This window comes from Lepisma saccharinum, chromosome 11, assembly GCF_977018435.1.
Source record: "Lepisma saccharinum chromosome 11, izLepSacc3.1, whole genome shotgun sequence".
NCBI classification, from domain to species: domain Eukaryota; kingdom Metazoa; phylum Arthropoda; class Insecta; order Zygentoma; family Lepismatidae; genus Lepisma; species Lepisma saccharinum.
The window spans coordinates 21,103,243-21,120,899 of NC_139239.1; the positions used below are offsets into that span (position 1 = coordinate 21,103,243).

At 38.6% G+C, this 17,657-nt stretch overlaps 1 protein-coding gene across 1 annotated transcript in view; it reads left to right on the plus strand.

The window, feature by feature from the left end:
- The first annotated feature begins 2,034 nt into the window (after positions 1–2,034).
- The window catches only part of spz6 (Spaetzle domain-containing protein 6), a 45,029-nt gene continuing 29,406 nt past the window's right edge, over positions 2,035–17,657 (plus strand). Inside the window, exon 1 of the mRNA XM_083131717.1 lies at positions 2,035–2,256. Coding sequence (XP_082987843.1) covers positions 2,233–2,256 — 24 coding nt within the window. The 5' untranslated portion in view covers positions 2,035–2,232. The remainder of the gene's footprint in view (positions 2,257–17,657) is intronic.

Consider the following 17,657-nt stretch of genomic DNA (forward strand, 5'->3'; position numbering starts at 1 on the left):
CTGATGTACGCGAAACACAACCGTATTTTCAGATGCTGGCCAACTACTGTATCGTGGAATGTTCACTCTGAACGAAGATGAATGACTATACAGAAAAACAATGTGGTGTATTGCAGTAAAATAAAGAACGCTACATTCGACTTCATTGCTTTTATCCATTTGCTTCAGTAGTTTAAACCACCAAACAACCGGTTTTATCTAATTATTCAACTACTCTCTTGTAATAATTTATGAAAAAAATCAAGCTTTCATTTTCAGAGCAAAAAATATTCTTAGGTCATTTTAAAAGAATTTTAAGGTCACTCTACAGGTCATTTTCTGACATTTTTTGGGTCATCAACTTCCGAGCCCTACTGATGACGCTGATGAGAGGCTTTCAAACTTGGGTGTAGCCCATGTTGGACATGGGGTCACGCCGCGGCTGAGATAAAGAAGTTGGAGCTGTGTTTATGACTTACCTACGATATGCTTTACAGGTAGTAATCAGTACATTGGCGTATCCCTTGGTTTACTGATCAATTAACGAACTGTTAAAGAGGATAGAGCCAAATGCTTAGCCCACTCGCCTTTGATGCGAGAGGTCCCGGATATGATTCCCGACGGGAGCTGAAAAATGTCGGCATCCATCAATCAAATTATCTCGATATATCCCATCCAAATACATCTTCTGCGTAATTAGTTATGTATCAAATCCAGAGAACCGTCGACCCATATAAGTTGATGGCCTGGATATCAGGGTTATTCAGATACTAATGAACCAAATTACGCGGATATCTAAATCTGAGATATCAGATTATTTATCATCTGGATTATTCGGATTGACATTATCTCATAATAGCCTTGGTCTTTAAGAACCTATAATAAAAATATACTTCTTTAGCATGTTATTTATTTCCTTTGAACTCATTGGAAGCCAAAGATTATATTGGGATAATATGGTCTTGTAGGACAACGTCAAAGAAGATTTGGCCTCCCCGATGGCGCAGTGGTAGCGTCGTTGTCTTGTAATTAAGGGGTCCCGGGTTCGATACCCGGTGGAGGCACATAGTGGTTCTTATCCCACTTTAAACTGTAGGTCCAGTCCCGATTAGCCTTACTGTGCATAAAATGGACTTAAAACACCAAATCAATCCAATCCAAGTCAAAGAAGATTTATACAGACTACTAACGTTAACGTGCATGAAGTATTAATCAAGAACTTTACTTTTCGTCAATTGGATCTGTCTCTTTTTGTTCTTCAATAAAATATCCAATTCTCTGTCTATTTGACATTAATTTCAGTGCAAAGGTAGTTGTTTTTATACAAATTTTGGGGACCTATTCATGTAATAAAAACAATAAAATATTACTGAATATACATATTTGAAATAATATTATTTTAATTTAATTTAGCATAATTATAATAGTAGAATAATTATAATTTAAACATTTATATTATTATTATTATTATATCTGAGACACTTGGTTCAGACACCCCACCCCCAAATACATTTCTAGAGCTACAACTTTAAAGATCTAGCACCTCTACAGCTTCAGCTACAGGTACAAAATTTTGCAGCGAGCTGCAGCAGCGACGCTACAAACAGCGCACTACTTCCGGCCACTGGTTTTCGATATGTTAACAAATTGAAGTCAATGGTGATTAAACCGTGAGCAGATACGTTCCCCGCGGCAGAAATAAAAGCGGACCCAAAACTCTGACCAAATTCTATTTACATCCGCTCTGGCACGTATTGCTGAAGACACGATTGTCCTACCTCGTAAAGCCTGTTTCGTTTACCCCAAAAATCAGAAGTCGCAGGAGGAGGGAGGGAGAGAATACTAATCAAGCGGATTCCTTTGACACCTTCGGGAAGAAAAAAGAAGTCGACAAAATTGAGCTGCTACCGTAGCCAAAGAGTTCCCTCAACCCGCTCGCTTCTTGACGGCACATCGCGCAACCTTGAACTTCGCTGTGGTTGGATGGCCGCTGGAAAGACGTGTTCAGTTGGCCTGGATTCAGAATTGACCGAGCGGTACTCTGTTCCGTGACAACACAGCCCAATACTTGAGTTCTCCCCGTACCTTCTTGGACACAGCACGCGGAGAGTTGTCCTGTTCGTTGTCCAGCCTTTTGCTGAACCAAAGTGACGATCTTTCTTTATTTTTTTTTTCCTGTTCCGAAGGAAATTCGAGATCTGCTAAGTGTCGTGTGTTTATTCCTGGTGAGACGGTGACCTTTACCTTCGAGCGATGGACGCGAAATCCGTTATGAAGGTAAGTTCAGGCTGTGCATGCAACTGGGGTCTTGTCAGGAATGAAAGGGTTGCGATATTTCTGGGGCGGGTCCATATTTTGTGATTATTTGCCAGGAGGACAATAGTCGTAAGACACACAGTTTCCTAGACTATAACTCGACTACAACCAGTAACATCTTCAAACAAGACTAGGATGGGTTGGTGGTAACGTTAAAACAGTGTAATCAAGGCGTCCCGAGTTCGATTCCCGATGTAGAGAATTGATTGATTGAGTTGCTGTTTTAAGTCCGCCTTATGCACAGAAAGGCTAATTGGGACCGGACCTACAGTTTAAAGTGGAATCCGAACCACTATGTGCCCCAGCCAATGCAGGGCCTCGAATCCCACCATGAAGTGGACATACCCTTTCTATTTTGTTGTTTAGTGTTGCTTTTCTGCCACTTTTGGCGACAATGAAGACGACTGAAGATTAGATGAAATTGATGAAGGGACACTCTCAAAGAACATCCATTCCCAAACCGGGATTCGAACCTGGGACCCCGTGATAACCACTCCGCCACAGAGGTCGGCCAACCACCGAGCGGTTAAAAAGATCTTTGACAAGAACTTTTGATCTCTTTTCACTTCTCTATTTCCATTTTCTCTCTGTTGCTATATTTTCTTCCTCTCTCATACTTTCATTCTATCTCACATTCGCCTCGCTTTTCTGTCACTCTTTCCTTCTTTATTTCTAGTTCTGCTATTTTACATAGCTTTTCTATATTTTGGGTTAATCGAGACGGTGAGGCTAAATGCTGAATTGATTAAATGAATTATGGGGCAAAGGCAATGATACAAGTACATCCATCCCTCAATCTCTCTCCTTGTGTGTATATACGAATCAATTCCACTATAAACGGTTAGTAGTTATACTAATCTAGTTAGTGGCATTGGCTGAAATCTTCTCATGTAGAACATTGATGTGGGCAGGAAAGCTGGCTAGGATTATTTTAATGGAGACCCTCTCAATTGATTCTCATCGTCGCGGTTAGCTAAAAGTGACAGAGAATAGACAGAAAATAAAATAAAAATATCCACACTTTGAATAAAAAGTCTCGTTCGCACAATGTTAATTCGGCATCATCCTGAATAACGTCTTGTAATGCACACCATAAGCTTATTTCTGTTCTACTTCTTAGTGTTATTTTTCGTAATGGAGATAATTGAATCTAAAAACGTGTCGCTATTGTTTCAAGAAATGTTATCTTTGTTGATGTATTTTGTTTCTGTAATTTTTAATTTTCTGCAACTTTTCCTTTGTGCTTCTTTTGTGATCCGTACAAAAAGACCACCATTGCAAGTCAGATATCCAACTATTCGAACCTACGAAGCACAATGAGCTCGATAAGTAAAAATATTGTAGTTGGACATCAGAAATTGCAATACGTATATTTTGTTTTAGTTAGTAATGTGTGTGTGTGTGAGAGTATCAAAAATCGCACTCTAGGAGGATATATTGTATAATGCCCGTATGTGATTACATGCGAGAGTCTCTCTAGACAACTAGAAATTTGTAAAATTGATAATACACTGACAACGCACCTGTCATTTAAAAAAATATTTTTATTACTTTCTCATATCTTTGACATACATTTGTCTGTATCGCTCTCTGTCTCTCTCTTTGTTTCCATCTCTGCCTCTCTCTTTGTTTCCATCTCTGACTCTCTCTTTGTTTCCATCTCTGCCTCTCTCTCTTTGTTTCCATCTCTGCCTCTCTCTTTGTTTCCATCTCTGCCTCTCTCTCTTTGTTTCCATCTCTGTCTCTCACCTTGTTTCCATCTCTGCCTCACCCTTTGTTTCCATCTCTGCCTCACTTTTTGTTTCCATCCCTGCCTCTCTCTTTGTTTCCATCCCTGTCTCTCTCTTTGTTTCCATCTCTGCCTCACTCTTTGTTTCCATCTCTGCCTCTCTCTTTGTTGCCATCTCTGCCTTTCTCTTTGTTTCCATCTCTACCTCTCTTTGTCTTTGTCTTCCCCTTTATCCGCCTGTCTCTCTTTTTGTATTTCTGTCTCACTCTTTCTCTGCTTGTCTCTCTCTTTCTCTGCATATCTCTCTCTGTCTCTCTCTCACTCTCTCTCTCTCACACACACTTTTTGTCTCTTACTCTATTTCTCTCTCTTCATTTTTTCTTTTTAAGTTTTTTTTATGTTTTTCCACCTCTTGGGTTAATCGCGGCGATGAACTGATTGTCAGACAAACACAATGATATGTCCATTCCTTGACCAAAGTTCGAACCTAGAGCCTCTGGCTTCGAAAGATCCCCGTTGCTACCAATGCATAGGCTATATGCCACACACACACACACTCTCAGTATACAGAGCTCTCCAGCCCAATTGACGGTCTCAATCTGTTGAGCAGCAGACTACATAGCCTTTAAATTGTATCTGGTATGGTCTGTAAGCAGGCCGGAAGCCACCTGTGACGTTTCTCTGTTACCTGAGTTCCGCTCATGAAGTTCAAAGGGGAGTCTTCTGAAGTTCGTTCCGAATGGTGGATTACCCTGGTTATTGCTTATGATATAATGCTTCTTCTTAGAACAGCGTAATGATAAAGATGAGCCAGAATAGAAGTATGTGACCTCTCGGTCCTGATAGGTTATACGTAGCTTATGACTAGGGCTCGGATAATTATGCATTTTGCATATTGCATATGCAAATGCATATTTAAGGATTTTTAACTAAAAATGCATATTTCATATGCAGGTGCATATTTGTATGAAAATAAGTTGATGTGCATACTGTATTTGTGTATCCACAACCAACACCGAGCATATACTGTATTTATTTTTCTTCTCCTCGCTTCCCTTTTCTTTTCTTTATCTTTTCTCTGTCTTTCTTCTTTCAACAACTTCAAACAAGTTACAACTTCAATAAAGCATCAAAATAATAGAAGACGTTAAAGAGGCCCTCGCCCAGGTTGAAGATCCTGTGTATGTACAGAAATTGGATGCAGTATTGAAAAATAACAGTGGGTATGCAACAATGGTGAAAGTTTGCAATATTCTGCATACAAATGGACAACGTGTGGATGGTCTGGAACTTGATGTGTCTGACTTTGTTGTCCTAAAATACAGTCCACTTGTATCTTGCGAAGTGGAACGTGTGTTTTCTGAATATAAGACTATTCTAGCTGAAAACAGAAGGAGTTTAAATTTCGAAAATTTGAGACATCATGTTGTTATCAAATGCAATCATGATCTTGATCTGTAATTTATTGTGTTTCATTTAACACAGAACCATATTAATTGAAAAAATCTGTGTAGCGATTGAGCAATCAGAGTAATGCATATTCATTGTCTGGCATGTAATCTTTCATAGTTTGTAATATACAGCATTTATAAATGAAATGGGTTTTTAAAGTGCATATTTAAGTGCATATTTTACACTTTTTTAGTACATATTTGCATGCATATTTTGCGTTTTTTTAGTGCATAACTATCCGAGCCTTACTTATGACTATACCCTGAATTTATTTGTAATAAAATATTTTATTTCTTGAGTTTGTTTTGAAGTCCACTTCATGCACGGAAAGGCTAATCGGTACTGGACCTACAATTTAAAGTAGGATCCGATCCATAATGTGCCTACATCGGGCATCGAACCCGGGAACCCTTGATTATAAGGTAACAATGCTACCACTACGTCATCAGGGAGGCCATTTGATATTTTATGACAGCATAAATAACAAAGTATCGACCAATCACACTTACAGGGCTTACATGCTAACTTTTTATTTTACATACTTTTATGTATTCAATGGGTGCTACAAACTTGTACTAATTTTACAGAAAAAATACATATTTTGTTATTTTTGTAATTATTTAACCTAATACTTCTGCCATAACTTGTGCCAGATAAGCTTAAAAGCGTTTTGTTTTTAAGGCCACATTATGCACAGATAGGCTAGTCGGAACTGGACTTACAGTTTAAGGTGGAATTCAAATCACTATCCAACCCTGGATCCCTTAATTACTAGGCGACGACGCTACCATTACGCTTTCGGGGAGCCCTACATAAGCTCAACAGAGTTATGAGTGTTATGGAATACATGATGTAGAAATTAGTATAGTAAGTCAGCAGAGTTGAAATAAAGAAATTGATGCATAAATGAGGGGGGGGGGGGAAACTTGTTACTTCCATTATCGTTGCTGTATTAAGCCCATTTTGTGCACAGATAGGTTAATCGGGGCTGGACCTACTGTTTCAAGTGGGATCCGAACCACTGTGCAGTGTGACTGCAACAGGTATCGAATCCTGTACACCTTGATTACGAAGCAACATTACCACTACGCCAACTAGGAGGCCCCTACTACGATTAGAATCTAGAAACCCTAAATGAACAACTTTGTCACAAATGTCATTTTGGCTTTCTTAAAAATGAGCAATGAAATGTCATTTCTTTGTTTTAATGTGTATAAATTAGTAAAATATTAAGATTTCAATCTGTAGTAGGTAACACTGTCGTCATGAAAACAAAGGATTCCCGGTGAAGACACATTGCACAGTCGTTTGGACCCCACTTTAAACTGTAGGTCCTGTCTTGATTAACCTATCTGAACATAAAATAGAGCTAAAACAATCTGTATGACATAACTAAGACAAATAATCTTTAAGAATTTGTTTTTATCAACTTTAGAGGGAAATTTCGTGAATCATACTTTCAAATATTCAAAATAAAATTTTGAAAACATATTTATATAAAGGCGATAAACCACACATAACAGAGCTTTCCTTATTCTATAACATGATGTGCCAAGATTTTTGAAATGTGCAAAGATTTGTTTTAAAAAATGGACACTGCGTAAACTTCCTCATTCTATTGTAGTGCATCGTAATCATTGCGTTTAAGCTACGTACTAAATTGTCGTCAAATGTCTAAGAATAATCTGTCCTTGAAAAAAATATGAATATTCGGTTTGCTGGGGAACTGCACGGATTATACTTGCGATGTCACGAGGAAATGGCCACTTAACTCGAAAGAAAAAAGTGTTCACTCTCTACATACCGTTAGTTTGTAAATTGTCACGTTTCATGACAAATCCACATTTTGCAATTTTTTTTTTGCGTGGGAAAAATGGTACGTGGTATTTTAAAAGCAGAAATGGCACTTTCTTTCTCCTTAAATTTATTAATTTATTACCACTCTTATTCATTTAATGCAATCGTTAAATTTATTGCAAAGGTTTGGACAACATCGTAAAAGTATTATCAAATGAACGAACGATGTCTTGCATGAAAACACAATAATTTCACTGAAACAAGAGTGCTTCATTAACCGTGTTTTTCTATTATCTATATGTTACACATGTATTTAAGATACAGAATCGATCTAGTTACAAGTGTTAAACACGCGTTCACTTGAGATACGATGCGTCATTTCTAGCAAGATTAGTAGCACTGTAACGAATGGGTGAATGGCATGTTTTGCTCTGATGACGTAATTATTGCGTAAAGTGAATGTATACGTGATACCTGATAGGGAAATCTGTTACGCTATGCAAATCCAAAAATAGCACAGAACTGAAGACTGGAAATCCAATACACAAATGCACATTTCCTGATCCTGATCTCAGTTGTATTTATCTTTATAAGTAATGAAGCTATTAAGAATTTCTCGCTTCAGTAAATTAAATTAAGGTAATTTTAGTTTCATTTGGGTGTGCTAGAGCAATAGTGTTCGGGGCGTAGTTTCTTCTCTATTTCATATGAAATATTCAAGCAGTTAGCCCGAAATAGTTCGCATAGTCAAAGTACAAAGTGCCTCCCCAATGACGTAGTGGTAACTTCGTAATCAAAGGGTCCAGCGTTCGATAGCAGATGATTCAGATCCCACTGTAGGTCCAGTAGCGATTAGCCTATCTATGCATAAAGTTAATTTAAAATTAACTTTAAAGTAGCAAACACTATTAATTAGGGTGACCAGACATATTCTTTTTAAGAGTATTATACTCTTTTAGAGGTTCATATACTGTATACTCTTTTCAATTTGCAAAAATCCCCATTATTTTACGCGTAAAAATGCCTTAAAATCCACAGAACGGAAAACGTCAAGATGTCAACAAACTGAAGTATTTACTCCTTGACTCAAGAATTTCCTATGAACAATTTCAAGTGCCAATTTCATATTCCATCAACAAGCAAAACATATTTCAAATTCATTGGAATTTAATGAGGGCTGAGCCGATACCACTTTGAACCGATACCGATACTCTTATAGATTTTATCGAAGTTTTAATTTTGCATAATTTCCAGAATAATTAGACTGTCAAGAAGTCGCGCGGGATTTTTGCGGGCCCCGTGAAAGAGCAAAATGCATGCGCACCTTCAACCTATAGACTATACTCTTCTTGGTCAACAAATATCTGGTCACCCTATATTAATAAACCTAATTATTAAAAATTCAATTCATTTTAGCATTGAAAACGATTGCGTGATACACTTGGTTCTCGACGCGTGCTGCTTTGCTGCTTATGGCTGCTAAAATTATTTTTTTCTCTTACTCGATCCTTCTGTCTTTCTTCTTTTAACTTTTCCATGCTTTATTTTTCTACCTTCTTATCTCTAGCTTTCATTCTCTCTCTTTTCCCGTTTCCTCTTTCCATCTCTCTTTTATCTGTTTACCCTTATTTCTTTCTCGATTTCTTCGTTCCTCTGTTTCTTTCTCTCTCTCTTTGTTTCTTCCGCTTCGTATAATTGATTGAGCGATTGATTGTAATAATAACACGTGGCGCAACAGCTCCTGAGGGCCAGGGCCTACCTACCGACTGCCGGCCTCACTCCCATCTTCTGAGGTGAGAAATCATCCAACCAGATACGGGGTGGCCAGCACGACGAACCGCCAGGCGTTGTTGTAGGTTTCCCTGGCCTGGTTACGCTACTCATTCGTAGCTCCTCAAATTCCTCACGAATGTGGGTAACTGGTTCCATACACCGGCCGAAATCTCCTGAGAATAGTTGTTGCGCTTCCCCCAGGAGACTCGAACCTGCACGCGTCCCATAGGCGTATTTACAAACCCTATAGTGCTGCAGAACCTCCAGCGATATGTGGGTTCTGATTGGCTCTCATTCCGGAAGTTAATCCAGTGTTCCCTCAAGATAACGCTAGATGGCAGGGTTGAAATTCACAATGTTGATTTAAGAGATCCATCCCAACAAGATAAGAAAGCTCTTCAAACTGAGGTTAATTGTGAGCACATTTTTTTGGAATTAAGGTTTTGAAAGACAGAAAATCAGAACTCTTCTAGAAGTTAATTGTTTTCTTATTTAAAGTCATATCAGTGCAAACATTGTAACTACTTATGCATATAGTTTCTATGTCACGTCCATGGTTGTGCATAGTTAGAGATCGGTTAGTTCATCCATCCAGCCTAACTATTGCCTATTTTTGGGGGAGCAGGAAAAGGTTTATAGTATCCTTGCCTTGACTCATCTCACCCAACATGTCGCTAGGTGCCGGGGCTTGCCCCGAGTCGATAGCTTCCTGGAGATGAGGCCTGCTCGAAAAATGTTTATAGTATGGTTGATTATACAGAAATGGATTTATTTAGTATATTCCAAGACATGAAATTTCTCCTTTAATGCAGTAATCACTTCGTTTAAGCTACAAGCGCTTTCAGAGATATCAACATTATTATTCACGATGCTTTCATATTGATTTTTATCACCTGAAAACGATTCAAAAACATTTTTAATTTTTTTTTCCATACAAATATATATTTCTTAATATAATTTCGACAATTTGATTACAAATTTTATTTCCAAATAATCACGAGTTTGATCTTTCCGTACTTATCCTGTAAACAGACAAATAAGGAACAACGGACAAGGAATATAAACTCTTCCGGTGCGCACAGCCAATAAGACAGCGTTGTGTACCTCTGGTTCTGCAGCACTCTAGGGTTTGTAAATACGCGTCCCGTAGTCGGAGCCCAAACCCTGAAACCTGAGACCACACGGCCATGGCGCGTGACTCATTGATTTATTTTATTGATTTTATTTTACTTTGTTTTTCTGCCACTCTTGGCTAATCACGACGATGAGGTGGAGTCATTGTAATGAAACTGATGAAAGGATACACACCAATAACACCTATGCCCAGATCTGGATTCGAACCCGAACCATGGAACCTATCTTTTCCACATACTCTTCCCATTGAACTCTTGGTCGTCCTCTTCCTCTCTTGCCTTCTGGTCTGGCCTCCAGCACCTGTCTAGGCTTGCGATCCTCCTCCATTCTTGTCACATGTCCAAGTCATTGCAGTGGCTTTTTTTCTCTATTGTTTCCAATAGTGTTTTTTGCTGTAACTGGTCTCTAATGGTGGTATTTCTAATCCTATCTCTTCTAGTCTTTCCTACTATTTATCGTAGGTATCTCATCTCCGCTGCTTGAAATCTGCTATTCTGTTTTGGTAATAATGTCAAGCTCTGTGTTCCACACAGCAACGTGGGAATGTAGATTGCCTTGTAAATCATCATCTTCGTTTGTTCACTATTTCCATTTTACCAGTTAATTTGTTGTTGAGTTAATAATACACTTGGTTTGCCTTTTGTACCCTATTATTCACTACTTCATCCATTCTTCCATCTGCCGTTATGACTGTTCGTAGGTATGTGTATCTATTTACTTGTTCCAGCTGCTTCTCTTTCCACTGTTTATTTAGGGGTACAGTTTTCTTTCTTTTGTTACCACCATCGCTTTACTCTTATCCACGTTCATGCTCATTCCTTTGTCTTCTATTGTACTCGCTCATTCAATTACCGCCTTCTGTAACTCCTGTCTATTCCTAGTTACCAGGGCAATGTCGTCAGCATATACAAATGACAGTACTTGTACCGGTCTCATCTTTCGGTTTCCTACTTTGTTTCTACCAGTTCTTAGTTTACATTGTTTGATGATTTGGTTCATAAGGATGACAAACAGCAGGGGGCTCAGGCTGTCTCCCTGTTTTACTCCTATTTCTAACCTAAATTCCTCTGAGAATTTCCCTGCTAATCTGACTGTTCCTTTCACTCTGTTGTATACACTTTGTATTCTATGTACCAGTGCAGAAGATGTTCCAATTTTCACCAGTGCATCCTATAATTGTTCCCTTGGTACCGTGTCAAAAGCTGCTCTCAGATCCAAAAAAGCCACATAAGCTTCTCTTTACTTATTTAATGCCTTTTCAATGACTTGCCGCAGTGTAAATATATGATTCTGTGTCTGACGATTCTTTCTAAATGTAGCTCTTCTACTTCATTTCGTAATTACATTTCCAGAATTCTTGTGTAGACCTTCATAGCTACTGAGGACAGGCATATGGCTCTGTAATTCTCGCGCTTGATTGTACTACCCTTCTTGAAAATTGGTATTATTATATTTTCCTCCCAGTCTGTTGGTACGTTTTTATTCTCCCATGCTTCTTTACATATTCTCCACATCCACCGTATAACCTCTTTTCCTCCATATTTTATAACCTCTGGGGATATTTCATCTGCACCTGCCGATTTTCCAAACTTTATCTTTTCTATTGCCAGCACTACTTCAAACAATTCTATTACATTTGCATCTTGGCGCCCACCCTGTTCTCTCTCTTCAGCATTACTTCTCTCTTCCTTTTCTTGGTTCTGTTTGAACATTTCTCCATAGTATTCACTCCTAGGGTTGCCAGACGTCCGGTTTTTTCCGGGCATGTCCTACATCTTAACCTTATATCGGGCGTCCGGGAGGAATTTGAAAAATATCATAAATGTCCTACAGTTTGAGCGTCACATAATATTAATTAGGAAAATACCTATTTCAGCTAAACAAAGAGAAATCATGCAAGTTACGAGTCTATAGACTGCACTCACAAATCTAATAGTGAAATCTGTTTTGATCCAGTCATTGCCCGAAATGGAAATAAAAGTTTGCCCCGCTAAAGCAAAAACGGAAGCAATTAATGAACAAAGTTTTGGGGTCACATTCTATTCAGTGCCTGAACGGAATATCTTGCCTTGATGATTATACTGATGGAACAAGGTATTTCCAATTATTATTAAATGAATTGTAAATCAGTGGGTATAGAGAACAAAGTTATTGAACTATCCCAGATGAAAGTTTCGTAATTGCTGAATATTTGTTCGCCATTCCAGGCCATAATGACAAAGTTGAGAGAGTACTTTCATTAGAATCAGCATCATGGACTCATGACGGAAATAATTATTTCAAAAAAGTCTATAAAAAGTTTGGTACTGGTTCAGTATAATTTCAAAGAGTTTTACTGTTTAGTCTCTCTTTGATAAACCTGATAATTTGATAAAACTTGACTCCTCTGAAAAATACCAGTTAAAACAGGGTTAGGAAGAGAGATATTGTTTAATATTGATTACAAGTTTGGAAATTTTGCATTTAAGAATTCATATTTTGTTAAAGCTGAAAAGTGTCAATTTTAATTTACTTCCTAACATGTTCTATAATGTGTATTGTTTATTGCGAATGTTTTGTGCCCTACATTTTGACTTAAAGTCCTACTTATTGCGAATGTTTTGTGCCCTACATTTTGACTTAAAGTCCTACATTTTGGGACATTATGCCTACTTTTCCCTTATAGCGATCTGACAGAATTGTTTAACATTTCTTTGATAGTTCTCTTCAGTTTATCTTCCAAAATCTTCCCAAGCTTCCATCTTGGCTTGTTTTACCGCCTGCTTGGCACTATTTCTTTTTTGTACATATTCATTCCAGTTATTTTCTGATTTATTTCTGATATAGTTATTCCAAGCTTCTTTCTTCTCGTTAACTTCCTCTTTAACAGAATTGCTCCACCATTTTGTTTTTTCCTCTTGTCCTCATATTGTGGTAAGTCCACACACCTCTTCTGCTTTCTTAGGCAGGGTTTTTCCTAACACATTCCATCTCTTTTCCAATGTATCTTCCCCATTAATTTCATCTTCTCTTATGCTCAATTCTCCTGTAACTCATCTTTCAAATTTTGATATTTTCTCTGGGATTCGTAGTTTGCCTACTTTTATTTTGTGTATCTTTCTGTTTTCTGCTTTCTTGGTTCTTTAAATCCTGTCTTCAAGATGAGTAGTGTATGTTCAGTGCTTAACTCTGCACTTCTATATACCCTAACATTCTGTACAGCATATCCCATTGTCCTAGTATATGTAAAGTAATCTATTGTACTTCGGGCTCCTCTATTTCCAGCTTCAGAAGTTATTTTATGAATCTGCTTGTGTGGGGAAAATGTGCTACTTATGAGCAAGTTGTTATCTACGTATACAAAAGTTTATCATTCGCTCTCCATTTGTATTTACAGTTCATTCAGCTCCATGTCTTCCCATACTCCCATGTCCCATTTCTTCTTTCTCATTTCCTATCCTACCATTCCAATCTCCCATTATCACAATATGCCTTGTAATATCTCTGGCTTTATCCACCGTCTCTTGGAGATTTGTGTAAAATTTGTCCTTTTCAAATTCTTCTGCATCTTGGGTTGGTGCATATACTTGTATAAGTGCTACTTTTTCTTCTAGATCTAAATTTACTCTTATTATTCTGGAGCTCACTGGTTCCCAGTCCATCACTTTTGCTCTGTAATTTACTTCTAACACAACTCAATATATTTCAGAGTTTTTATTGTCAAATCGTAGGGCAACTGATGGTAATAACCCTATGAGACATGGACACACATATAACTTTCCAAGGGTACAAGAAGTCTCAGAAAATCTGACAGAGATTATTTACAAATAGAAAAGTGCAGTTCTGTTATTTCAAGAAGCCCTGTCTAGTTCGCTGCAGTTTTTTAATCTCTCTGCACTCGCGCGTTACACAGTGCAACACCAACACGGGTACTTCGTTGATTTGGTGTCAAGTAGTGTATTTGGTGTCTGCACTGTTTGCACTACGTTCTGGAGTCGTGTAATGTGTGGTGTATGGTCACGTAGTGCGTGCTAACTAATCAAATGAACGTTTAAAGCAGCAGACAGGTATTGTTGAATCTTCTGAACTTGAACACCGCTATTCGTCTACTTGGTTGAACGTCATTTCCTTGCACCAGCCCGACAGTGGGATACACCTACACTGCACCTAGTGTCAAAGAGTGCAGCGAACTAGACGGGACTAGTGTAAATACTCCTTTGCCATAATTAGACATTAAACACCGGTAAGATATTTGCCTTATATTGGTAAGACCAGTTGTGGAACGATTGAAAGAGAAGAATCAGACAGACGAGCCGTGGCCATTGGAATGTGATCTTACAGGAAGTGTCGAAGCGTGTAATCAGTTCAGTAGTGTACCGCCAGGGGGGTCATCCTCCTATAATGTATTGGCGTCTCCGTTTCATTTAATTAGCCTAAAGATCTGCCCTACAATACGTGATGTACTCTTTAATTCGCGATGTACTTGAGCATTAAACGGGTTTTCTCACTAACCTGATTACGTCACATTTACGGCTTCTCTTTTTCGGAGATCCGATTAGATAGTCAGCAGAAATGTCCATGGCAATGAATGAGTGAAAAATGAATCACGTTGTACCGGTGCAAGAGATGCAGTTGATGTGATTCACAAGAGATAACAAGAAAATATACTGTATTTTGTAGGTTTGCAGGAGCGGTCGATTCTTGAAGATATGATCTAATATGCGTTGGTATATTGAGTTGCTAAGGTATGCAACATTGGATCGCGAGTGATGTATTTACGTAGATTTAACTGTGGATAGTAATTATATAGGGCATAAACTCAGATCACCAGCGTTATGCAATTATACGTGAATAATCTCCAGATTGGCCGAGATCGAGCATGTGTAACCTTACTAGGCTTTGACAGAGGAGGCTGAAGGTAAAATTTTCACCCGGGCGAGGTGAATTTTTGGCGCCCGTTTCACCTTGCACCCTGACCCCTTCTACTTTCCACCTTTCTTCAATTAAAAAGAAAAGACATTTTATATATTTACTATTTTAATGTCAAAAATAAAAAAGGTAAAGGGCTCCCCTGTGCTTAGTACCACGCCATGAAGGCGTATAGGGGGTGTGGGGGTAACGCCCCACACTTTCTTGATCCGGTCGTGAGTGGGGGTGATGTGATCAGCATCACGCCCCTGACCGCCTTTACCCCCCAGGGTTTCCCCCAGGTACCCATGTTATTCGACGCTGGGTGGGCGCCGGGGCCGCTTCCATCGTTAGAAAAGTTCCCGGATTTGAACCGGCCGGGGATCGAACCCGGGACGTTTAGCATGGTAGTCAGACGCGTTACCGACTGAGCCACCGCGGCCAACCTTTAATGTCAAAAATAGACTTATTTTTTAAAATTTCTTTTTACTGTCAAAGAGTATGTTTATTGTAGGTTAAGGCATGTATTTTATTTAATGCCTACATAATGACATCAAAATAACAGTAAGCCCTTAGCTTAAATTGCTACATGATTAGTTATGTAGCTCAATTACTTATTATTTTATGCAGCAGTAACTTCAATTATTCCTTGTCAACAATAAATTCAACTCGTTTTGATACAAATGGCCACGCACCCCGTGGAGGTACATAGCGATTCGGATGGCACTTTAAACTGTAGGTCCATTCCCGATTAGCCTTTCTGTGCATTAAGTTGCCTTAAAAACAAACTCAAACAAACAAATAGCCATGCTTATGTAATCAGAAATAAGGTTTTTGGCGCTGCTGGCAGTCGCCCCCGTAATTGATATGTGTTAACCATTTCCTACAATATCTTCTTAATTTGGTAGCTTGGTATTTTTCTAAAGAACATTAGGCTCTTATTTTGTATGCTACTAGCTTACATTAGCGATTATTTCTTAGGTGTGTGTGGAAAGCAAGAAATGCCTCCATATTACTCTGCTGCAATATTCAAATAAGACTTCGTTGACAGTGCCGTTAATATACTGTAATATCCAAGTTATCCTCCTTTGTGAGTGAAGCTACTATTTTGCAATGTCCACATGAAACTCATTTATCACTGACGTTAGTTGTTGCAATATCTAAACAAGCCTCCTTTGCCAGTGACTAAGAAATTGAGTTGTTTCAAAGTCACAAAATATATGAGTCGACTCATACGTATGTAATTAACCTCTTTAACGTTAACAAACAACTAAAGGCATTGATAGTGCACAAATACAGAATATCATGTTTCGGACATGCTTAGCATAGTAGCGAGACATACCGGCTACAGACCGATAGCGACGAGAGCACTGTTTAGCATTCAGACTATGCATCTACGGCTCCGGTTTCATCTGAACGTTCCTGCTCTCTCAAGTATCTTTTTTTTTATGTTCTAACAAATCACGTAGATTGGTTATTTTCGCGTGAAGTAAGTAGTTCTGCGGTTTACAATGACACGGTGACATCCTTAGTATCAGTGCAAGGATTGACCACAAGTTCAGAAGCTCTGGACACGTTTTCGCGGTCAAAAAGTTGAGAAACGACGCATTTCTAGAGCAATCCGTGTCCTTTAGCAACTATGAAAGACGGACTTGACGTAATTGAGGACAAAAGAGAGACAGAGGTGAATTGTTTCCGGATTAGTCACCTGAGTTAACTTAAAGGTATAAATACTATTATGTTTTGTACCTAGCGCTAGGAACGTGGTTAAACACGGTTCGACTCGGGATCGACTCTCGGGTACTAAGAATAAGATTAGCGTTTGTCAAAATGAACCTTATAAAAACAAATTACCATGTGTGTCATCCTTTTAAACTTCATTTTCCTGAAGAAAAGGGGCAAGAAAATTATTACACTACATTTCCCCATTCATACTACAGAGCATTCCCTGACATTCGCTACGAGACTCGGCTTTGGTTTGAGTTGCTGTTTTAAGTCCACTTTATGCACAGTAAGGCTAATCGGGACTGGACCTACAGTTTAAAGTGGGATCCGAACCACTTGTGCCTCCACCGGGTATCGAACCCGGGACCCCTTGATTACAAGGCAATGACGCTACCACTGCGCCATGGGGGAGGCCCTACGAGACTCGGCGACAGTTTTCATATTGTGTACTAACCTTGACTATAGAAGATGTTGATAATGATGTCCCTCTGCTGAAACACATTCCTGGCATCTCCGAAGGAAATTGGCATTTACACGTGCAAGTTCGTCTATTGTAATTCTCCCGATTTCTCGTACAATACTATATTTTAACTCACGGATGGTGTGCGGATTGTCTTTGTATACTTTATTTTTTAGATTTCCCCATTTTTTTTCCACTTTTATTCAGAACTGACCCTGTTTCTCTAAATGTTTTTACGAGGTTTAATATAGTGGTCCTATGGGGAACGGGAACACCAGGAAATTTCGTTGCAAAACGTCGTCGTACCTCTTCACAATTCCTCTTTCCGAAGTAACACTCGACAAGATAAATCCTTTGTTGTAATGTAAACTTTTGTGGTGCCATATTAAGCCACAATCTTCAACA